Source organism: Leopardus geoffroyi, chromosome B3, assembly GCF_018350155.1.
Source record: "Leopardus geoffroyi isolate Oge1 chromosome B3, O.geoffroyi_Oge1_pat1.0, whole genome shotgun sequence".
NCBI lineage: Eukaryota > Metazoa > Chordata > Mammalia > Carnivora > Felidae > Leopardus > Leopardus geoffroyi.
The window spans coordinates 62,941,696-62,967,166 of NC_059337.1; the positions used below are offsets into that span (position 1 = coordinate 62,941,696).

Here is a 25,471-nt window from a genome sequence, read left to right on the forward strand (position 1 = left end):
CCCGAAGCGGGGCTTGAACCCACGAACCATGAGACCATGACCTGAGCCGAAGTTGGACGCTCAACCAACTGAGCCACCCAAGCATCCCCGTGCTAATGTTTGATTTGGCACCATAGGCAGGGAGCCACCTCGATCCTGAGGAAGTACTAGCAGACCCCGGGCCTGCGCGATTGACCCCTTATAACATGAGCACTGCATAGGGGTTCTAAGTGTAAAAAAAAAGAAAGACACATATCTTGTCCCAAAGACCTTATCTGAGTGAGGAAGGCAAGGTATGCACATGTGCCTGTTCAAGGCGGCTAATAATATAATGCGGTAGGGGAACGTACGGGTAGGAGCTACTGGGCGGCCCCTAGTGGCCTATACCTAGTGGTGGAACCTCAACCATTGGTCCACATGCTAAGATACTGGATGTGACTGTCTGGGGGAGTCCCGAGCACGTGGAGTGGCTTCCTTATCTGTTCAGTGATGGGGTACAGTTGATGTGTGGAATGTCTCTCCCAGCACCGCTAGTTGACTTTCATCTACTCTGCCCAGCTCTTATTTCTGCCCGCCTGACCCCCTTGATTTGCTGGGACTCCTCGACTCACTGAGCACACACGCTCATCCTTAGCTCATTTCCTTGAATGAGCCAATCTCATTGAAACTTCATGTGTCACCTTTTCAATGTTTTATTATTTTATTCTAGCATTACCAGCTTTTTCAATTTTATTTGAAAAATGCAAAAGCAAACAAATAAATGTATGTTCCTCTTTTTGTTCACAGATTTTAATGGGTATTTGGTTTTTATGAAATGTCATCCTCGCTTTGCTAATTGCAGGACTGAAGCAATTAAATAAAAATGCATCACATGACCAGGCCAGTAAGATTAAACTACTTTGAAACTGCAGCATACGCTCATTCACATAACTGTTTCAAATGAACGTGAGGCTGCATTAAACACATGTGGGAAATAAAGTACACATTCCAATGGAATGAATACACCTGTGAAAATAACATTTAATTGTGAAAGGAGTAAACAGGACAATGAAGCGTATCACAATGTAAGGTCAGCTGTCAATTACAACAGAAGGTTATAGAAACGTACATAAGGTGCCACACTAGAAAGTGAGATTATGATTTCATGCATATCTAGAGCCTATGATAGATTTTATTCCCTTTCACCAATGCTCCAGTTTAACTAGTTTTTGAATTCATAGCCGCTCTTTTCCAACATTTTAATTCACAACTTACTGTTGGCAACCATGTGCTAATATCTGGGAGTATATAAAATTAATAGACACATAGTTGTTTGTTCACAAGGAGTTTGAAAACTAGCAGTCTGGGCAACCACTCCTTTCCTGTGGAGAGGCCAATTTGAACTTCTGGGACAATATCTTGGGCAGCTGAAAGTCTGCCACAGGAGCATCTAAAGAACAAGATTATTGGTAGTGGTATTCTTTGATTAAAAAAAAGAGGTATATGTTTATAGAAGTTTAGCCTAAGTTCATCATGGTCTTTCTGTTCCTTTCTTAATCATATAATGTCAAGTTTGTGGAAACTCAAGTGTTTATATGAAAGTCATAAAATAAATTTTGTTTTGAAGAAAGTCAAGTTTTATGTAATTCAATTCCTTGTTCACAGACATAGGAAATTATAAGGAAGATGGTAATCATGGAAATCATATATCTAATGAAAAATTACAAAACATTTGAATATATATTAATTTTTAGCACACTAAAAATAGAAGTTTAGATAGATTCTCTTCAATGATTTAAAATTATTTTCACTCTACGGGTGCCTGGGTGGCTCTTTTGGTTGAGCAGCTGACTCTAGATTTCAGCTCAGGTCGTGATCCCAGGGTCATGAGATCAAGCTCTGCGTCAGGCTCTGTGCTGAGCGTGGAGGGTGCTTAAGATTCTCTCTTCCTCTGCCTCTCTCCTCTGCTTGTGTGTGTACGCTCTCTCAAATAATAATAAAATATACATATATATATATATATATATATATATATATATATATATATATATATAATTATTTTTACTCTTGCATTTTAATTCCAAATTAATCCCACTTTGATATTTGGATGATAAACTTCCCAAATTTCCCATTAAAAAAAAAACTAACACTTATTAGGTTTTTAATTTTTATTTATTTATTTTTTTTCAACGTTTATTTATTTTTGGGACAGAGAGAGACAGAGCATGAACGGGGGAGGGGCAGAGAGAGAGGGAGACACAGAATCGGAAACAGGCTCCAGGCTCTGAGCCATCAGCCCAGAGCCTGACGCGGGGCTCGAACTCACGGGCCGCGAGATCGTGACCTGGCTGAAGTCGGACGCTTAACCGACTGCGCCACCCAGGGGCCCCAGGTTTTTTATTTTTTAATAAAAGAAGGGAAAAGATCACAAAACCATGGCCCATAATTTCTTAGACAACAGATAAAAATAAAAAAGTAATTAATACATGTACATGGTCAGAAAATTCAAAATGTTTAGAAACACACAAATTGAAAAGTAAAAGCCTTCATTCTGTCTTCTCTCCACTCCTGTACACTCTCCCCAAAGGTAATCACTTTTTCCCTTCATTTTTTTTGTTTTTTTCTTAACCTAAGCTGAAAATGTCTGGAATTAATCTCTCAAAGCCTAATGCAGGTTTCTGCCATCTCTGTGGACTCATGCCAAATTGGAAGACTGGCTTTCAGCACCAAAGCCAAGGCACCCCTACAGTCTACAAAAGTGGTCTGACATCACCTCTGCATTGGTTCCAGGATTCACATTTTCCTGGGGTCTGTCATATTGATCATCCTTTCGGGACTAATGAGCCTTGGAAGCAAGGAAGACAACAATATAAACAGTGCTTTATCTTTGAGCACCTGTGCCAATGTTTCTTTAAGATAAATTCTTAGAAAATTTTCTCAGCTGGAGGGAGTATTTAAATTTAATAAATATTGCCAAATCACCTTCTAATAACATACAATTTGCACCAACTAACAATATAAATGAGTATCTGCTTCCCCTCACACTAACAAACACAATTTTCAACTATTTTCTATGTGAATGATAAAAATTTCAGGTTTATTTTGCATTTTACTTAATTCAGAATGAAGGGTGAACATGTCAGGTAAGTTGGCCATTAAAATGTTTCTTAGTGGACTGTTCATGTCCTTTGTCTATTTCTACTGGTTTTCAAAAATTTTTAAAGAGTTTCTTTGTACATTAGGGTTAAATAGTGCTTTGTCATATTTTATTCATTCAGGCATTGGGGCTAAAACAGGAAACAAGTAAATCCTTGCCCTTAAGAAAGTTAAATTCTAGTAGTGGGATATAGAAAAAAAATTTACACACATACACACACACACACACACACACACGCGCGCGCGCGTGAGCAGAGTTGTGATACGTGCTTTGGAGAAAACAAAGCAGGGCAAAGAGGGACAGAAAGTAGCAGCAGTGTGTGTGGGAGGATATGTGTGTATAGAATGGCCAGGGAAGACCTCTGTGGTAAGGTGGAGATTTGAGAGGACACCTAAAGGGAAGTAAGGGAATAATCCATGTGAAGATACAGGCAGAAGAAATGGTAAGCAAAAAGGCGTTTAGGGAGAAGCAAGGAGGTGGACAGGCTAGAGAGGAGTGAGTGAGGAAAAGCAGAGTCAGGGAAGAGGTCAAGGAATAGTGGGCTGAAACTGGTGGGGTCTCATAGGCTGCTGTGATATGTGTTCTGTTATAAATGGAGGTGGGTGGGGAAGCATAGAGATCAGTTATGAAACCTTGAGGTAATGCAAGTGAAAGATGATGCAAACACATGTTGCAAGTAATTTTTCCTAGTTTCAGTTTATGGTTGTTTTTTTTTTTGAGGCGAGAGATAGGTAGCCATATTAGATTTAGGTTTTTATCTACTATAGTAATAAATAGGAATCTTCTTGCTTTTATCTTAGCTTTATGCCACAAAGACAAAGGTTATAAAGCCATCTAGTATTTCATATTTTCATTTTCTTACATTAACATTTTGATCTACCTAAAATTGTTTTGCAGCTAAGCAGTGAAACAGGCAGGACCACTGCATGTGGCTGTGCAACTTTTTCACTGCACAAGGGCACACGGCTGACAGGGTAAGTGCAGACTGAAATCTGGGAAAGCTACAGTGCACTGGGAGGTACAGAATCCACTAGAGGATTAGAGTTCAAACTCTAATCCATTGTTTCAACACTAGTTATTGAATACCCCACCTTTTCCCATACTGATTTGAAATGCCACCTTTATCCTATTAAATTTGGTGGAATGAAGGACCTCATTAAGGTCAAAGTTGACCATATTAAGAGAAAAAATTTTAGGGGCACCTGGGTGGCTCAGTCAGTTAAGTGTCTGACTCTTGATTTCGGCTCAGGTTATGATCTCATGAGTTTGTGGGATCGAGCCCCACCTTGGGCTCTGTGCTGATGGCACAGAACCTGCTTGGGATTCTCTCTCTTCCTCTCTCTCTGCCCCTTCCCTGCTCTCTCTCTCTCAAAATAAATAAACTTAAAAACAATTTTTTAAAATACATCCTCCTCACTAGAGAAGTCTATTTTAGGAGCCAGACTGGAAGGAAATTTTGGCATGTTAGAAAGGGCTGGTACAGGGGTGCCTGGGAGGCTCAGTCAGTTGAGCCTCTGACTCTTGATTTTGGTTCAAGTCATGATTTCATGGTTCCTTAGATCAAGCCCTGCGTCCAGCTCAGTGCTGGCAGCAGGGAGCTTGCTGGAGATTTTCCCCGCCTCTCTCTGCCCCTTTCCCACACGTGCATGTTTGCTCTCTCTCTCTCTCTCTCTCTCTCTCTCTCTCTCAAAATGAGTATATAAACTAAAAAAAAATTGTAATCTCCTTAATGGTATCATCACTACTTAAGTTAATAAAGTCATCTAAAAAAAAAAAAAAGAGCTGGTGCAGTTGGGAGGAAGAACTCCACCTTTTCCAATGCAATGGAAAAGAAGCCTTTCTTTGGCGTCTGCTTAAAAACTTTAAACACATCAACAATAGTCATTTCAAAGAGGCTTGCGTGAACCATCTGGAAGGCTTTCTTATCTACCTTGAGGTAACAGCTCAACTAACAGTCTAAAGTCCTGCTGCTATAGGAAACCTTTTTATTTCCAGATTCAGGTTTGGCATCAGTTAGAGCACTTTGACTTGGGTGGAAAGTTTCTTACTCAACTGGCACTGGAAGATGAGGGCTCTAACAGTGGTAGAAGATGAGTGGATGCACCCTTTGTGAATGGTGAGGCACTATGCATTCCATGGTCTCTTTTCAAAAGTAAAAACCCTATCTTTTCAGCTATTTCCCCTACCAGGTCCATTGTTAGGCTACTTCTGCCTTAGTAAGACAAGAAATAAGAACCATTTGAAGCTTCTGCCAAAAGACAGGCTTCCTTCTCCAAAGACAAAAACAAGCATAAAACACAAGCGAAATGGAAGTATGCCCACTTGGTGGTTGTATGCTCAGGCAAAGAAAAAACTAAGACATCACAGGTCCTAGGGTGCCTGGGTGGCTCTGTCAGTTAACCGTCCGACTTCAGCTCAGGTCATGATCTCACAGTCCGTGAGTTCAAGCCCCAAGTCAGGCTCTGTGCTGATAGCTCAGAGCCTGGAGCCTGCTTCAGATTCTTTGTCTCCCTCTCTCCCTGCCCCTGCTCCACTCATGCTCTGTCTCTCTCTTTCTCAAAAATAAATAAACATTTAAAAAAAAAAAAGGGGGGCGCCTGGGTGGCTCGGTCAGTTAAGGGTCCGACTTCGGCTCAGGTCATGATCTCATGGTCCGTGAGTTCAAGCCCCACGTCGGGCTCTGTGCTGACAGCTCAGAGCCTGGAGGCTGTTTCAGATTCTGTGTCTCCCTCTCTCTCTGCCCCTCCCCTGTTCATGCTCTGTCTCTCTGTCTCAAAAATAAATAAACGTTAAAAAAAAAAAAAAAGGGACATCACAGGTCCTAACTGTCTTCTTCCTTCTACAACGAAGGGTTGGGGTTGGAGGGGCTGGGGAAAGGAGGGAGAGCTGGCAGAACAGTTGCAGGTTCTCTAACAATGGAACTTCCTCAGATTCTCCTCTTTCTTCTCAGAGTGGAATTTCAAAGACAAAGCTTTATCTACAGACCAGTGGTTTTTCAGGCTTTCTGTTAAAGTTCTTAAGGAATTCACTAGATGGTAGCTATGCCTATGGTAAGAAAGAATCTAAATTTACTGTCCAGCCTCAGACTAATGATTTTAATGTGTCAAAGGGGTAGATTGAGAAATGAGGAGAGCAGAGGCGTTAGAAGGGTCCAATTACACAAAAGATAAAGATACATAATTTTACATCATCAGTTGTACAAAAAGCGACCATAAAATGTTTGAAAAGTTGTATTTTGGTTAAGAGCAAAAATTTCTAAGTTGATTATCTTTCAGATTCAAGTCATATTTCAGCGCTTTAACTATATACGCTTAAATATTTTTACTTGAGATATACTTAGAATTTTCTGCTTTCCAGCAATCTTAGAGCAGTAACAGTGACAACTAGAGTCAAAACACACACACACACACACACACACACACACACACACACAAACACACAGAGAGAAATAATCAGGCACCATCATGGAGGGAGGCACATTTGAGAATTTTGATATTCAGAAATGAAGCAGATCATTTTCATTGCCCCATTCTTCCAATTTTCCTCCCTATGCCCAAGGCCAGGTATTAATTCGTGCTTCTGTTTGGGGGTCCAATACTTCATCTAGAGCTACTCTCTCCCCAATTAGTACATGCTTCAAAGTTATCTTTTCATTCTGCCCTTCTATCTCTTCAAATCTTCCAAACAACAAAACTTGCTTCCATTCTTTCATTGAGCCCCAAGTCATTCTGCATGTCACAGAATGATTATTCCATTTCTAAAAGGCTGCTACACCCTGTTCAAAACCTTCTCTCTTCCTTTCTAACAGCCATAATCCTAATCAAGAGACCCAAGAGCTGCAGCACCACTGGATTATATAAAACATACAAAAGGGTCTTGTGGATAAAAAATGAAAACATTAAAATAGAATCAAAACGAACAATTTTGCTACTTGAAATTTAAGAAATTTGGCCTTACAGAAATAATTTTATCTACTTTTAAACCTAGGCTACTTAGTGGAAGGTGAGGAGCACCCGAAGGAATGGTTGGCTATTCTGTTTTATTATGATTTTATCATAGCAGTTCCATGTCTAGGATATATATAAATTTCCATGGTAAAACAGCTCCTGTCTGCAAAATCAAGCCATTTATTATCTTAGTTGCCAAAAAGTAGATGAGATGTTAGAAGCACAAATTCAACAAATACTATTTTATTACTTAAAAATACATAGCGACCATTAGGGTACATGTCACAAATTACACAAGAAAAATGTACAGCGAAAAGTAGACAGATGTGTTAAATGACAATAAGGTACCCATTCCTATGGAGCCCATTAAGAATAAAACAGTTCTTTGTTAGTTAGACAAGGCCAAGAATAGTGGCCTTGTAAAAAATGCGAGTTACCTAGAAATATACCTCTACTAAAAAGTAGAAATGTGTTGGTAGTGTACCTAAATGTGTTCTAAATTAAATTATAGCATACCCAGGCCCAGTGTTCCATAATACAACCATTGGTTTTAGGCAGGAATCTGTGAGAGACTTGACTGCCTATCTTGCTGAAAGAGCAAAGCCCCAGGACTGATTAACTTCCCTACCTTCCATAAAGCTTTGTTCAGGTGATTTTGGAATGCGGTGTCAAACACCCCATTCATTGCTGCTGCAAGTTCCCTCAGAACAGACACTGTGGACTCATCACTGGCATTCAGAATCCGCACAAAGAATTTATTCCACAATTCACCATCTTTTAGCCTAAAAATATATAAAACCATTTCCATCAAGATTAGGCACATAAAAGAACTCTGGATTTAAATCAGTGGTACATTTATGCACTAAATAATTTAAGGTAATAGCTACAACTCTAGGATTAGAGCACATTCAAGTAGTCCTGTCAAAGCACAAGGTGGAACTTAAAAAAAAAAAAAAAAAAAAAAGACTACTCTGGTGGGGAAAGCCATAATACAATGCATGTAAAGAGAAAGTCTCTGATCTGAATCTATAAATTTCCTCTGTGCACTAAGATGCAGCACTGTTCTACAATAGAAGAAATATGAATTTTGCTTCTCTTCTCTAACTTTCCTAAAGTCTAGGTAGGTCTTACAGAGACAGCAGTTCTCCCTCTCCTCCAGCCCAGTGTTTTATTATCTTCACAATCTTCTGAGAATACTAAGCTTGACTGAAGTAACTACTGCCTAAGTCTATGATGTTTGTAACTTTTTTAAATCAGAGAAGCTTCTATTATTGGGTAAGGCAGGGTTATTAGGAAACCCCAGCTGATGCTACCTGTTTGTATTAGACCCACCTAGGACCATAACCAACTAGAGATACCTGAATTTATCCTACAGGTCTTACATTATATTTAAAGCCTGTTTTTAAAGCACATTTAAGACACAAGTAAGACTGGCCAATTTCTGAATTAAATAAGAAAAAAGTACATAATTCAATTTGTTGGGAGCAGGGAGAATGGAGAAGGGGTGTTAAATTCTCAACATTGTCTTTTTTTTTTTTAAGCCAAAGAACATACCAATAAGTGATAGATTGGGAAGCTTATTCTGGGAAGTTATTAGCTATGATAAGCTAAAGTGGAACATGGGATATTTAATAAGTTTTATGAGTAGGCTTAAGGGAATACTAAGGTTCTAAGACCAAGCAGCTCTTATTAAGGGAGCATTTACTTCTCTAAGGAGATTCAGTTCTCTGCTTTGGTTCTGACCATTCATTAAATAAATAGCCTAAAATTACTATAGAATTTAGAAATTTAATTCTCTTCAAGAAATGCTTATTAACTTTGATAACAATAGCTACTGAAAAGGAGTATAAGACTAACATCAATTGGTTAGAAAATTATTCTCATGAAATGTTTCTATTAACACTTTTAGATTGAGAGGCTTCCTTATCATAGTCACAGTCTCTATGATACATCTAGGTACAGAATGATGTCCTGAAGTCTGAAGAGTTTGATTCTTATTTTTAATTAGCAATTCCTTTGTCCTGCACTAGATCCTCCACTGATATTCTAATGGAAACCAGTTGAAATTAATGCAACTATGGCATTTGGAATAAGAAAACTAAGGCTGCCCAAGCAGAGGGCATCCAAGAGCAAGAGAAAATTATGTGGACAGGCAAAGACCCTGAAATCACCAATACTTACTCAGAAATATTTTGGCTAAGTTTCCAGAGGGACCCATCCCAGAAGACCTGTAGGTGTTCCTTGAACAATAGTAAATGTGCTAAATCTGCTATACCAAACAGATCTACCTGAAATCACAAAAAGCACCATCAGCTAAAATAATTTTCTGCTACGATCATGGCAACTTATTTATGTAGAAAGTTGAAAGTTATTATAATGTTTATCTTATGACATACATTTTAGTAGACTGTTCCCTACCCTTACCATAAAGGGAGAAGCTCCCCCAAAGAAGTGATCAACAGAGCTAACTCTAGGATTTAGCCTTAAGAATAAAAGATGAGAACAAAATTGTCCTGAAGAACAAAAATATCTGACTGTCCAATTCAAATTTGTAGACCTACTGAATTTGCATGGCCTCTAGCTGTGATCTAAACGTGGTTCGCATGATAGTTCAAGTTCATGCTACATATTCAATCAGCGAATGCCAAATGTTCAGAGACAAGTCAGAGGAATTTTTGTACACAATGCTAGCATATAAAACACTTTACACTTATAATACTCTTTTTATACACACTATTCCATTTAATCCTCACAACAATTTTGACATACACAGAGCAGACTGTTCTCCTTATTTCACAAAGATTACAGAAAATGTCTAATAAAAGACCACACAACAGATAAGCTATAGAAATGGCCCTGCCATTTAGGTTACTGAGTTCGTCATGTGTCTGCACGTGTATGTGTACAGTCTTCAATGTTGTGATAGAAAAATGGTACATTTTCCTTGACTTGGTGCTATTTGAAAACTAGGTCATCTATTCCAGTCGAGACAATATCAGTAAACACTAGCTTTCATGGCTTATGTAGATAAGAAAGAGATTAAGAAACCCTTTCCATATTTGCTCAGGCTTCTTTTACACTTACCTGGTAGGGAGAAGAGCAGTTAGCCAGGATCTTTTGTCCTTCCAGGATTTGTACAGTCCGAAAGCCGCTGAGGACAAAAACATCTAGCTGCGCCCTAAGGTCGACACTGTAGGAAAAGTCCACTATCTTCAAAGCTTGATTGTTCTTATTACAATCATAAGGATCGTGGATTCTAAGCCCAGATTTAAGAGAAAGAGATAATAAAAATAGGCCATGAAAGAAGCTGCAGAGCCGGTCTTAAAAAAAAAAAAAAAAAAAAAAAAAAAAGGAAAAGAAAAAAAATAGGTACTGCAGGTGACTCTTAGCTATGCCAACAGCTCCCTCCAGTGGTTAGCTCTGAAAATGCACCTGTAAGAGCAGCCGATGTGTCCACCTTAAGTGGGGAATGTTGAGATTAGTCCAGTGACAAAAGTACATCTAAACCATAATGTATACCCACCACAGAACATTTATCATACTATGTTTATTACATAACATAAATACTGAAAGTAGAGTGCAATCCTCTGTCTTACTAGACACAGTCACAGTAATACATACAAGAGCAATGTTTTACACTGATGAGAATTATGATGGAAGAAATAAGCTTTTATAGATGTCATAGGCCTTCTTGTTCATTATATAGATTAGGTTTTCCAAGTGTTATTCAGATTCCTCCTTCTCAGAATTTAACTGAAACAACAATATAAGGCAGTTTTTTTTTTTTTTTTGTAAAATGCCACCTCTACTGTAAACTATCCTGTTTTTATTAAACGAACACCATATTCTCTCTTACTCTTATCTGTAATTCCAACTGTTATTTACTTTAAAAACAAAACAAAACAAAAAAGAAATAAAAAAAGACAATTTTAAACACTAAGTTCACTATCAATTATGTTTTCCTTGTTAGCTATTCCATGCAATAAAGCTACTCTCCGAATAAACAGAAGAACTATACATGTGACAGAGAAGAATGAATTATTTTCATGTGTTCCTTTTGTCTCTGCTTTTCTCAGTTCCTTCAAATCCCTGATTACTATCAGTGATAGGTGCTATATTCTTAAATATAGGCTTTGACTAATCCCATCACAGAATGATAGATTTTACTTTAAAATTTACATTCGCTCCCAATTTTCCTTGGTTCAAGATACAACATTTTTTGGCCATCATAAAACTATATATTTCTTGCTCTGTGCTCACCCCTTGAACGTGATGTCTAAACTTGGTTTTAATTTGAACACCAAGCCCTTTTTCTTGGCATAGTTTGCATTTGCACTCTGGTTTTACCCACTTCTCTTGACAATTACCTCAGTCTGGCTTGACTTAATTAAGCTTTGGTTTTGAAACCAAGAAGTGCCTCAGTTTTGCTAAAATCTTCACTAGATCTGCACTGGCCCCACTCAAAGAAAGACTATACAATCTACTTCACGTTCCTCCAAATATTCATATTTTATATCTCTTCTAGACAGTAACCATCACAATACTGAGAGGTTAATTCTTTTTTATGAATTAATATGTTTCCTCAATGTATTTTTTCTTTGAATTCTTTTAAAGTATTCCAAATGATTATTGACTTTTAGATAGCAAATAACTCTCTTAACATACTGTGTTCCTCCGTATGGCATTTATCAAAAGGCAAAAGGAATTGGAAACTAGCCATATATTTTTTTTAAACATTTATTTATGAGAGACAGAGAAAATGCGCGGATGTACGTGGGGGTGGGGCTAGGGAGGGGCAGAGAGAGAGGGGGACGGAGGATTTGAAGTGGGCTCTGCACTGACAGCAGAGAGCCTGATTCAGGGCTGGAACTCACAAATCATGAGATCATGACTCTAGCCAAAGTTGGCCACTTAATCAACTGAGCCACGCAGGCGCCCCAGAAACTATCCATATTTAAGAGAAAGTTGACAGAATTATAAGGGAATGAAAAGGACCAACCTGTTTCTAAGAATCAGACTCCTTGGACTCAAGTCACCATGGACTATTTCTGCTCTGTGTAGTTTCTCCACTATTGTCAAAAGGTTATAAATAACCAACACTATTATTTCATGGGTAATAAGTTCACTGTGTTGAAGAAGATCCTGGAAACAAAAGGACAGAAAATTCACATACTTCTTAAGTTGGGATGACTGTACTTAAACTTAATACCTTGCTACCTGCTGCTTTGTACTCTTCCTTGTCGTTCTCTACTAGAATTTGGGCTCCTTTGTAGTTGGGTCTTTGTCCCAGTGTTAACAACATTGCTCTCCTGTGAGGCTGTAAGGGTTTGATGAAATAATGGATGAAGAACATCAAGGATTAGCCGGGCCCATAATAGGTGCTCTATAAATGGTAGTTTCATTCCAACCATTTTAGAAAATTCATATTACCATCAAAATATGCAACAAAACCTTCTTAAGAACATTCCAAAGAATAGAATGATATATTGTATTTGGGTTCTAAAAATAATCTAGTGGGGGATAGCATAGACAAAACAAGAGTAGCAGAAATAGACCATTCCTTATGTAAGGAGTTTGGAAGTTGCCACTCTGTCCTAACAAGTAAAAAGCTTAACAGACTGAAAAACCAACTCTTCTAGGATCTATAAGCATGGGAGGGGGTGGGGAAGGTCCCTCACACTTCTGTGAGTTTTATATGTCTAGGAACTAGATCCGGTTCTCACACTAAACATTGGAGAAAAATTCTCTGTGCTTCTAGAGGGGGAGTGGAAAAGGAACCATTTTGAAACAGGCCAGAGCACTCTGTTCTTAAAAAGCTCTGTCTCAGGAGAAACTAGTTGACCAGAGCCTAACCTGCTAGAGTATTCTCAGAGCCTACTTGACCTGTGGAAGGGAAATATCCAACTGCAGCCCACTCTAGCCATCCTGTCCCACCTAAGGGAGGAGAAATACTTGTGAAGTACACAGTCCAGAGGCAAAGGCTCACTATAAAAGAACATAAATCATAGAACTATACAATGCTTTCCTTCCCCTCACACCTTATCACCACATTATTAAAGGCCTATTTATAGCAGTTCTTTTTACCCAGTACATCATGTCTGGCTATCAAGAAAAATTATAAGACATACTAAAAGGCAAAAAACACAATTTAAAGAGATAAAGCAAGCATCAAAACCAGACATGGAAAGAATATTGGAATTATCACACCAGGAATTTAAAATAAGAGTGGTCATGAGCTGATGATGATCATAGTTAGATGACTAGGTCGTTGCACAATGCTATTTTTGTCTATGTTTGAAAATTGACATAATAAAAAGTTAAAAAAATACCAAAGAAGTTCTTGGTCAAGAGAACTTGGGAAAGGAAAATGATCAATGCTTTTAATTTATAATTTTGTTGTTGTTGTTGTTCTGAGAGAGAGACAGAGCACACACAAGCAGGGGTGGGGCAGAGAGAGAGGGGGGCGGAGAGAATCCTAAGCAGGCTTCACAGCCAGCATGAGCCTGACACAGGGCTCAATCTCAGGACTGTGGGCCCATGACCTGAGCTGAAATTAAAGAGTCCAAAGCTTAACCGAGGGAGCTGGCATTCTTTAATTTATAATTTAACTGATCTATTTCTAGAAGATTAACAGGAATCTTGCACTAAATTCATTTGCTAAATGGAACACAAATATGTTTATATATTATTCAAACCTGAAGAGTGAAGCAGTTTATATATTGGTGCCAAACAATACAACCATCTTGGTATTGGTAACAGCTGCACAAATGATCATACTCCTCATTCAAACGTTCCTTTAACTTGAGGTTGATATAAAAGTCCCATGGGACAGGTTGAGAGGACACCTGTAAGAAATTTTAAAAATAAGAGCTATCAGAATCTATGGTTATGGTTGGCAGATTGAAAACATTCCCTCCAGCCCTTATGATACTACAACAGAAATAACAATAAAAGAATGTTTTAAAAGTCATAAATCTATAATAAGAAAACACAGCAGCAACAAATTCTGGAAGCTGGAAGGAGAACAGTACGAGGCAATCCACTTAGCAGACCCAAGGAAAGCTGATTCTAGCAGTGGAGAAAGCTGAGCGCAACCAAATTTATGCTACAAGACCATCTCCCCACAGTATAAAACTGATGGCACCAATTACCTACAGAAGTAAGGGTGGAGGTGGAGCCAATACAGGAGTGGATGAACTCCATTAACGTGGAAGTTAGGAGTAACTTAATGTGGAAGTTAGAAGTACAGGAGTAACTCCTGTAGCCCAGACTAACTGCCTCTCCTCCATTCTAGAAGACCAAAAGTTAACCCCTAAAGAGTATAAAACAGAAGGGCTCTGGACTAGAGGACACCAGGCATTGTTAAGAGTTGGGGGGAAGAGGAAAAAGTTTTTATATCAAATGTTAAGATGCACCTTTCCACCCCTCCACTCTCCAGACTAATTTTCCCACTAAGTTTTCAGGAAGCTAGCAGCCAGGATTATATGATCAAGGCAGGATATTAGAAGTTTTCTCTGAAGGGTCTGATCAGCTTAAAAGAAAAGACCTCAAGGATTGAGGCATTTATTGAATGGCCATGTGAAACTCTTCTTACAGTGAGGCCCAACAGTGTCAAGGTTCTATATCAAAGAGCTTTAAATTAGCTTTTAGAGTCCCATGCTTATATATGAATAGAAAGTCAAAGTCTTGAAGAAAGCTTCTAATATGAAAGACTGAATTCAAAACAGACAAAAGATGATGCAGGGAGAAAAAAAATTTAAAGCATCTAAATATACTCAAAGAGAAAAGGAATGTTCCACCTTTGAAATGAAGAATGTTACAAAGAAGAAAAACTCGAGAATAAAAAAGAGCTCTTAAAAATCAAATGCATGACAAAAGAAATGAAAAATCCAATAAAAGTTCTGAAAATAAAGTTGACAAAACATTCCAGAAAGAAAAAAAAAAAAGACAGAGAAAAAGAGAAAAAAGATAAGATTTTTAAAGGATCTCTAAGAGACTCCATGTTCTAATAAAAAGAATTCTAGAATGAGAGAACAGAGAAGACTTAGAAGAAGAAATAATTTATTCTTTGAAGAAAAATTCCTCAAAACTGAAGGAGTTTCGGGATTAAAATGGCCATCCAGTGTCTAGTGTACGGGAGATAATAGTTTTTTTTTTTTATAAAAAAATTTTTTTTTTCAACGTTTATTTATTTTTGGGACAGAGAGAGACAGAGCATGAACGGGGGAGGGGCAGAGAGAGAGAGAGACACAGAATCGGAAACAGGCTCCAGGCTCTGAGCCATCAGCCCAGAGCCCGACGCGGGGCTCGAACTCACGGACCGCGAGATCGTGACCTGGCTGAAGTCAGACGCTTAACCGACTGCGCCACCCAGGCGCCCCAGATAATAGGTTTTTAACAAAACATAATATACTTGTGGAATTTCAGGACACTGGGGACAAACATAAGATCCTACAAGGATTCCCAGAGAGGGAAAAACAGTCTCACACAAAGAATGGCAAAAGACTTGGGGCGCCTGGGTGGCTCAGTCGGTTGAGCCTCCGACTTCAGCTCAGGTCACGATCTCACGGTCCGTGAGTTCGAGCCCCGCGTCGGGCTCTGGACTGATGGCTCAGAGCCTGGAGCCTGCTTCCGATTCTGTGCCTCCCTCTCTCTCTGCCCCTCCCCCGTTCATGCTCTGTCTCTCTCTGTCCCAAAAATAAATAAATGTTAAAAAAAAAAAAAAAAAAAAAAAAAGAATGGCAAAAGACTTTAGAAAGCAAGGCCCCAAGCCAAAAGATAATAAAGCCTATCTTCAAAATTCTAAGGAAAAAAAGTCTTGAACCTAGAATTGTAATATCCAGTCAAACTACCAATCAAGTAAAGATGTGGAGTAAAGAATTTTCTGACATGAAAGATTTCAAAAAAATGTATATCATATGCATCCTTTCTCAGGAAGCTACTAAAATATGAGGCCTTAAACCAAGAAAGAAAGAAAAATGGGAGCCAGTATTACTGGGCATCCAATGTAAGAAAGAGGTAACATGAATCCCTAGGATAATGGTGAATGGAAATGTCAAGGTAATATTGTGTGAGTGTGAGTGAGTGTGTGTGTGTGTGTGTGTGTGTGTGTGTGTGTGTGTGTCAAGCACAGAATGTAACTTATCCAGATTGGAGCAGGCCAGAAAATTTCAGGATATTTCCTAAAAAAGATAACATTGATAGAATACTTAGTATGTTTAGACATATTAAGAGATTTACACAATAGCCTCTCATTTTTGATATCTCATCCTGACATATAATGGTGAGTGATTTCTTGGTGTCTCACTGACTTTTCTATCAGGAAGCTGATAGACAATTCAAAGGATTTGATGGTACCATGGGGCCACAATCACTGCCTCAACCCACATTGTTTTTTTTGTTTTTTTAATTTTTTTTTTTCAACGTTTATTTATTTTTGGGACAGAGAGAGACAGAGCATGAACGGGGGAGGGGCAGAGAGAGAGGGAGACACAGAATCGGAAACAGGCTCCAGGCTCTGAGCCATCAGCCCAGAGCCTGACGCGGGGCTCGAACTCACGGACCGCGAGATCGTGACCTGGCTGAAGTCGGACGCTTAACCGACTGCGCCACCCAGGCGCCCCATGTTTTGTTTTGTTTTTTTTTTTTTTACAAGATAATTGAAATGACAAAGAACCAGTCCCACCTTTATTATGGTTAACTCTGCAGAGTTTCTTGGTGTCACCCAGAATAATTTATAATCTTCACATATTAGGTATTCTTGTTTAATGCAATAATCCTCATGACCTGTTGAGAAGGTATGATTCCATTTAAAAATCGTTGTGAATGTATATAGCTCCTTAACTTTTACTTCCTGGTTTAAGGGCTAAAGGCACTTTGTATTTGCCAGTTAGCAGCATCGAGAATACTTTTCAAAATCATTTGTTAAAAGTTGAAAGAGGGGAAGACAGAATCTCTATTGTTACTGGGACATGAACTTATCAGTGTGTCAACTCTATAATGCTGTTTCATTTTGCTACAATGCTGTTTGTTTTTTTAAAGGATGAGTAATTTTTTTTAATTAAGTAAACTCTACCCCCAATGTGGGGCTTGAACGCATTACCTGAGATCAAGAGTCACATGCTCTACTGACTGAGCAGGCCAGGAGCCCCTATAATGCTGTTTCTTATAATCCAAAAATATTTATTGAGCTCAAACATCAAGCTCAAGTACAAATAATCACTTACTTGTATACTGTCATACAAAAAAACCCACTTACCAATGATACTTACCTAATTCAATTTCCTTTCCTATTTCCAACCTGGGCATTGGTCTATCTTCTACAAAAAATTCTGCTGAGGCCCTCAGCTCTGATAGAGATTTTAGTAGTTGTCTGCGATACCGTGGACACCAGGGTGACTGAGTAGGGTTGTCTGGGAGAAAAAAAAGTTGACAAAGGGATCACCCCAAAACCTCAATGTGTATTATAAACAGAGGCGGGGGGTGGGGAGGACCCATAACCAAGATTGCACAGTCAACACTGCTAACCTAACAGCACTCATATTTCAGGTCTTTATGCTGTTCAGGTGGTACTGATTCATTCTAGAAGTTTCATAATCTATGGTAACTTTTCTAGAGAACAAAACATAAAGATCAGTTTGCTGAGATAAATAAGTATTCACTAGACATGAATGCAGATGTATGTTTGTTTACTAGTGGTACATATGAAGCTACCTGCAGTCTCATTAGTAAGCTCCAGTTTCTCAGGAATTTGAAGACATTTGATGGAGGAGGAACTTGTAACTGAGGCAGAAGAGCCAGAGTACCCAGAGGAGTGTGTTGCTTCTCGGCTGTCTTCGATAATTGGGCTGAAAGAACCACAAATGAGTCAGTCCTCACAGGGATAATATATATTAACTCATCTTTGTTATTTTATTTAATATTCATTTTAATTCAATTTAATTTTCAAAGTCCATTATTTTCCTGAAACAGATACAGATTCATCATCAGAATCTAGGTGACTTTATCTACCTTGGCTGACAAGCAACACTCAGCATTAGATTTTCTAAATTTATGCTTTATTCACCTAATCCATACTAAATGCCTACTCTACATCTATTCTAAACTACTGGGAAACATTGACTAAGATACCAACTTTCTTCTTGGTTATCCTGTCTGTGGACTTTTTACTCTTCAATAAGAAAAGGTCAAGAAAGAGAAAGTGAAGCCCAAATCACCCATGCTAATGCTAGCAAATGTGATAAAAAGTTTGTTAGGAAAAAAAATCTGAAAATGCAGTTTTAAAAGCATAAATTGGCAAATTAAAGAATATTCCTAAAACTAAAATTTGTTTACATTTGCCAACTTTTAAATATAGTTAGCCCACGGCTCTTTATGCCATTCCCTCAATACCATTCTTTATTCATTGACACCTCTCCATTAAAAGATACTTTAAAAAAGTACATTTCTACTTGCTTATCTGAAATCAGTGTATCCAGCTATTCCACTACTATTTTTTTTTAATTTTTAAATGTTTATTAATTTTTTTGAGAGAGAGACAGAGCATGAGTGGGGGAGGGGCAGAGAGAGAGGGAGACACACAATCTGAAGCAGGCTCCAGGCTCTGAGCTGTCAGCACAGAGCCTGGCATGGGGCTTGAACTCGTGAAACAGGAGAGATCATGACCTGAGCCAAAGACGGCTGCTTAACCGACTGAGCCACCCAGGTGTACCATATTCTACCATTATTTAAAACTCAATTTTAAAGGCAAAACAAAATCTCTCCCCAACAGGTACACTTTGCCAAGTTCCCTCAAAGAACCGTAATCCTCCCGGGCCTCTCAGTCTCATAACCATCACAATTTACTTCTTCTGACCCTCATATTCAAATCAGTTATTAAATCCCATGGACACTTTCTCATGGGGAGTCCTACTGTGGTGTAAAGCAAGCACTCAGCACAGTACCTGGCAGGTAGTAAGAGTTTGATAAATGATCACTATCACTGATAAACACACACAGAATAAAAGATCACTCAAACAATCTGGTTTGTGCAACCTACAATCACCTGAGCTTCTTGATGCTGAGACTTGGATTATAGATGATGCCACAAGCGGTCTGCTGGTCCTCAGAGATCTTCACATCTAGATCCTCCTCCTGCAGCAGTCTCTCAGGATCAGAAGGGAGATCTTTCAAGGACATTATCTCATGAAAAGGAGTAGACACAAATCGAGCTGCTCTGGCAAAGTCGCAAGTGTCTTCTGGGTTAGGGCATATAGTTACATTCCTGAAACCCGTGATAATAGCATCCTCACTCAAGGGCTCAATTCCTGTAAATTCATCCTGAAATAAGAACCACATAAAGTTTAGCTGAAATATTTCAATCAGCATATGGAGCACTCATCGTTTTTACTTAGTGAGACACACATTAGATAAGTGATTTTCAACATAGGGTACAGAAGTAGCATATCACAATCTCTAGGAAAGACGACTTTAAAAACCATATCATAACATCTGAGGAAAAAGGTTTTGTATCATGAAAACAGCAAACTACATATTACCAAAAAAATACACTGAGGATTCTCCACACAAAGCAAAAATATTGGACAATGTTTTTCCCCAACCAATTTCACCTAAGAACTAGAGGAATAATACTTTTCTCCTGACTTTGGCCTAGAAAATGTTCTGATAATCCACTATCCTCCTACCTTTTAAGTCTTCTATGCCAAATGTTGAATTTTAATTTATTTCCTCAGGATAATTCACGGTCATAGTAGAAAATATGGAAAACAAAGCATAAGGTATAAAAAATGGAAAATATTTAAAATATTCCTTTGCCTTTAAAAGTAATACATGTAGTGGCACCTGGATGACTCAGTCAGTTAAGCCTCCGACTCTTGGTTTGGGTTCAGGTCACGATCTCACAGTTCGTGGGGTCAAGCCCCGAGTCAGGCTTTGCGCTGTCAGTGCAGAGCCTACTTGGGATTCTCTCTCTCTCTCTCCCTCTGCCCCTCCCCCACTTGCTCGCTCTCAAAATAAATAAACTTTATGAATAAAAGTAATACATGTATATGGTTTAAAAAATCAACTAGTTTAAAAGGATGTATAGTGAAAAGGTCACCCTCCCTCACTTGACCCCCACACCTCCACTCCAATTACTACTCCCCAGATGCAACTGTTGTTACCATATACATCTGGTAGGTTATGTGCATAAGCATATTCTATACATTTAAAAAAGGAGTTTTACATAAGAGACTCTCAAATACAGAGAACAAACTGAGGGCTGATGGGGACAGGGGTGTGGGGGGGCAGGGAAATGGGTGATGGGGATCGAGGAGGGCACTTGTTGGGATGAGCACCAGGTGTTATATGTAAGTGATGTTTAACGGGACTCTATTCCCAAAGCCAAAAGCACACTGTATACACTGTATGTTAGCTAACTTGACAATAAATTATATAAAACAAACAAACAAACAAACAAACAAACAAAAATAAATAAATAAATAAATAAATAAATAAGGGGTTTTAGGGGCACCTGGCTGGCTCAGTTCATGGAGCATGAAACTCCTGGTCTCAGGGTCATGAGTTTGAACCCCACGTTGGGCATGGAACCTACTTAAATAAATTAAAAAGGGGTTCCATAGCAAGTGAAATTATAGCATCTATGCTAGTATGTACTATTCTTTCTCATTATACTTTTAGCCTATTTTCTGTGCTATTAAAAAGTCTTTAAAAACATGAGAGTCACGCTGTGGGTCTATCAGAAGTTAACTAACTTTTTTAGGTTATTCCCATTTTTTACTATTATAAAAAAACTACTTTAAATATCCCTGTACATTTAAATCTTTAGGAATATCTTAGTTTTCTGGGGAATAATTCCTAAAAGTAGAATTATCAGGTCAAAAAGGCTGTAAGTAGTAAGATTCTTTACAAATATTGCCAAGCTGCCTTCAGGGACACTGTATCACTTTATATAACATTTACCTGCAGTATATACGAGTGCCTATTTCATTTAACTATGAATACTAGATATTAATTTTCTAGATCGTTATGAATTTGACATATACTTTGAATTTCTGACTCAATGTTAGTAAACAGAGGTGAGAGGTACATCTAGACGAAACAATAAATGTAGCTAAAAAATTTTAACATCAAAGCAAGATAGAGGTCTATGGTCTAGGAATATATTTTATGCAAATACTACTTATATGCCCTATTAGTTTAGACATTTTAAATAGAAGTGTTTTCTTAGGGGAGAAATTCTGGTAGGCATCTTTTTTTTTTTTTTTTTAATTTAAATTCAAGTTAGTGAACATACAGTGTAGTCTAGTCTTGTTTTCAGCAGTAGAACCCAATGATTCATCTTTTACATACGACACCCAGTGCTCATCCCCAAAAGCGCCCTCCTTAATGCCCATCTCCCCTTTAGCCCACCCACCTCCCGTTGGTAGGCACCTATTAACAAAATTCAAGGAAAAGGCTTAAGACAAAAAAATACTAAAATTGACTCCTTTAATAATTCAGTCCATCCCTGAGCACCTGAACCTAGAACCACGGTCTCCAAATCCAGCCGACCTATTCACTGTGTTGTCTGGTGTGTTTCCAGGACACAGTACGTGATGCATCGATCTCCTACATCATTTTCTTTTCATTGCAGTCAGCGGACTAACAGAACTGTTTGGGAAAGTATTTAAAATAAACAAAAATCCCTGCTTGAGCTTTATCCCCGGAAACTCCAATTCAGTACAGATGGAAAGGGGTCTCACCACCTTTAGCCATAAGCAACTGCCTAGGCTTTTCTGGGTTGCTGGACATGTTCTGTATCTTAATCCAGGTAGAGACTGCATGGATATTCACACATGTAAAAATTCATCTAGCGGTATAATTAATATTTGCGCAGTTTATTGGATATAAAATATACCTCAATAAGTAAGTAAATAAAAAGAAAAACATGTTTAAAAAAGAAAAACATGTTTACCCTGAGGGATTCATTCTTTAGGATATAGAGAACAATTGCTTTAAATCAGAGCTACTGATCACATCTCCCCTTAAAAGTCTTCAGAGAAAACAATCAGTTCTCTTCAACCTCAAGACAAGTTTCCAGATGCTGATTTGAAGAGAGGGATGATTTGCTTCCCTAGAACTTTAATGAAAATGTCAATGACAAAGGTTCTTTGACTTGAATTCTAAGCAGGGTCTTTGTACCCTAAGGATTATCATGTCACTAGTCCATAGTACTTAAAATAAAACATTACTAAAGAAAAATGGTCTACATAACTTCAAATGTCACAAAAAGCATCTTATATAAAAAGAACAAAGATCCTTTGCTATGTTGGTTTAAAAAAATGCTAAAGGCTTTTCAAAGACAGTGATTTTTCTCCCCACTTGAAAAAACTGAGATATAATTTACATACCAAAAAATTCATACCCTTTAAAGTATGTATTCCATGGTATTTAATATGTTCACAAGGCTGTGCAACCATCACCACTATCTAACTCCAGAACATTTTCAGCACCCCCAAAAGAAGCCCCGTACCCACTGGCAGTCACTCTCCAGCCCCCTCTTTCTAACTCTCTGGAAATCCCTAACCTATTTTCTGTCTTTATGGATTTGCCCATTCTGGACATTTCATACAAATGGAATCATACAATATGTGGTTTTTGTGTTTGACTTCATTCACTGAGCAAAGTGCTTTCTTTCCCTTTTTTTTTTTTTTTAAGTTTATTTATTTTGAGAGAGAGAGTGTGTGTGCAGGCACAGATGTGAGCAGGGAAGGGGCAGAGAGGGAAGGAGAGACAGAGAATCCCAAGCAGATTGCACACTGTCAGCCCAACTTGGGGCTTATTCCTATGAACTGTGAGATCATGACCCACAAACCATGAAGTCAAGAGTCAGACGCTTAACCAACTGAGCCATCCCAGGTGACCCAGCAAAGTGTTTTCAAGGTTCATCTATATCATAAGATTTATCCGTATGGCATTTCTTTTTATGGTTGAATAGTACTCCATTGTATGGATGTACCTTTTGTTTATGCATTAGTTGATGGACACTGCACTGTTTGTACTTTTTGGCCACTATAAATAATGTTGCTATGAACATTCATGTACAAGTTTTTTTAATGTAAGTATGTTTTTAATTCTCTTGGATATATACCTAGGAGAGAATTGCTGGGTCATACATACGGTAACTGTTTAACATTTTGAGGAACTGCCAAGCTGTTTTCCAAAGTGGCTGTACCATTTTATATTCCTACCAGCATTGTATGAGGGTTCTCATTCCTCCACATCTTCACCAACACTTATTATTTTCTGTCTTTGATTATAGCCTTCATTGCTATAGATCACAGCATATGATACAGTATCTCACTGTGGTTTTGATTTGCATTCTCCAATGACTCATGATGTTAAGTGTCTGTTCATATGCTTAAATTTTAAGCCAGTGATTTTAATTTTAACCCTAACTTTGTGAGAATTGAATGAAACAATTCACTAGTCTGTTTATATTAACTTAGGAATATTGTTCCTTACACAAACATCTGGAGGCACATCTTCATTCGAGTTGATGCTTTCTGAAGTTTTGAGAATTGCAAGGGGTCTTCGTTGGGCTAAAACCCGTGGGGGATCTGCAGGAGGACTAGAAAAAGACATTTAACAATTTAATTTACCCCATTTAACAATTAATTTTTCTGTTAAAATAGGTAAGAATAACCCCCTAATTCATTCTCATTTATAATAACAGAAGACTTTTAAGTGTCAAACAAAAAGCTTCAAACCTGTTATTTTTTTTTTCTGAAAGAAGAAACTCATCAAAAATGGAGAAAGGTAGACTGGGACCTAAAGAGAAAGAGAATAGATTTATACTCCTAAGAGTAAACACCTATTCTTCAAGACAACTGGTCAATTAATATGTCGTGCTATTTGGAAGCAGAAAGGTAATCTTTTATAATGAACAATTTCAAACATATAAAAGTAGAGATCATTTAAAAACAATTATCTAAACATGGCTGATTGTGTTTCATCTTTATCCACTACCACTACCTCCTAAACCCAACCTCACTCTGGATTATTTTTTTTTTAATTTTTGTTCATTTTTGAGAGAGAGAGAGAAAGAGAGAGAGAACAAGCATAAGCAGGGGAGGGGCAGAGAGAGAGAGGGAGACAAAGAGAATCTGAAGCAGCTCCAGGCTACAAGATGTCAGCACAGAGCCCAACGTGGAGCTTGAACCCATGGACCGTGAGATCATGACCTGAGTCGAAGCCGGCTGCTCAGCCGACCGAGTCACCCAGGTGCCCCTGCTCTGGATTATTTTATTTTATTTATTATTATTATTTTTTTAAACACTAGGGCTAATTTATTTATTTTTTAAAATTTTCTTAATGTTTATTTTTGAGAGACAGAGTATGAGTGTTGGCGGGGGTGGGGGGGGTGGGGGGGGTGGGGGGGTGGGCAGAGAGCAAGGGAGACAGAGGATCCGAAGTGGGATTTGCGCTGACAGCAGATAGCCCGATGTGGGGCTTGAACCCACGAACTGTGAGATCATGACCTGAGCTGAAGTCGGACACTTAACCGACTGAGCCACCCAGGCGCCCCTGCTCTGTATTATTTTAAAGCAAATCCAAGATATCACATCATTTCATCTGTAAATATTTCAATATATATTTCTTTTTTTTTTTTTTTAATTTTTTTTTTTTTCAACGTTTATTTATTTTTGGGACAGAGAGAGACAGAGCATGAACGGGGGAGGGGCAGAGAGAGAGGGAGACACAGAATTGGAAACAGGCTCCAGGCTCTGAGCCATCAGCCCAGAGCCTGATGCGGGGCTCGAACTCACGGACCGTGAGATCGTGACCTGGCTGAAGTCGGACGCTTAACCGACTGCGCCACCCAGGTGCCCCTCAATATATATTTCTAAAAGAGAGAGGATCTTTCAAAAGGGAATAATCTCAAAACATACCTATAGGATTAAATTTCTGAGTGTCATATATCCAGTCAGAAGATTCACATTTTACCAATATTGTTTAGAAAGTTGGGACTGGGAATGCAAAGTGAGATTTATATACTATGGTTGAAATGCCTGTTTTAAAATTTTTTATTTTATTTTAGAGAGAGAGGGAGAGTACTCATGAGTGGGGAGAGGGGCAAAGGGAGAGAGAGAGAATCCCAAGCAAGCAGGCTCTGCAGTGTCAGTGTGGAACCCAAGGCAGGGCTCGAACTCATCAACTTTGAGATCATGACCTGAGCTGAAATCGAGTTGGATGCTCAAGGAACCGAGCCACCCAGGCGCCCCTTAAATGCCTCTTAAAACACTTCGATTCTATAGGGTTTGTTGGTTGTTTTAGTAATTTTTTGTTCACCTACAATGTTTGCTCCACAATGCTGGATATTTCGTCAGTTACATCCCCTTAAGTTGTTTAACATGTTCCTCCAGGTTTT

At 38.5% G+C, this 25,471-nt stretch overlaps 1 protein-coding gene across 2 annotated transcripts in view; it reads right to left on the bottom strand.

Moving 5' to 3' along the window:
• Window positions 1–7,289: 7,289 nt before the first annotated feature.
• The window catches only part of BUB1B (BUB1 mitotic checkpoint serine/threonine kinase B), a 51,139-nt gene continuing 32,957 nt past the window's right edge, over window positions 7,290–25,471 (bottom strand). For both annotated transcript variants that reach the window (XM_045450052.1, XM_045450053.1), the window contains 11 exons: window positions 23,811–23,871; window positions 23,566–23,671; window positions 19,106–19,380; window positions 17,776–17,909; window positions 17,334–17,474; window positions 16,748–16,848; window positions 13,758–13,907; window positions 12,062–12,204; window positions 10,147–10,318; window positions 9,244–9,350; window positions 7,290–7,844 (listed from right to left, as the gene is read on the bottom strand). In XM_045450052.1, the coding sequence (XP_045306008.1) occupies window positions 7,613–7,844; window positions 9,244–9,350; window positions 10,147–10,318; window positions 12,062–12,204; window positions 13,758–13,907; window positions 16,748–16,848; window positions 17,334–17,474; window positions 17,776–17,909; window positions 19,106–19,380; window positions 23,566–23,671; window positions 23,811–23,871 (1,622 nt within the window). In that variant the 3' untranslated portion in view covers window positions 7,290–7,612. The remainder of the gene's footprint in view (window positions 7,845–9,243; window positions 9,351–10,146; window positions 10,319–12,061; window positions 12,205–13,757; window positions 13,908–16,747; window positions 16,849–17,333; window positions 17,475–17,775; window positions 17,910–19,105; window positions 19,381–23,565; window positions 23,672–23,810; window positions 23,872–25,471) is intronic.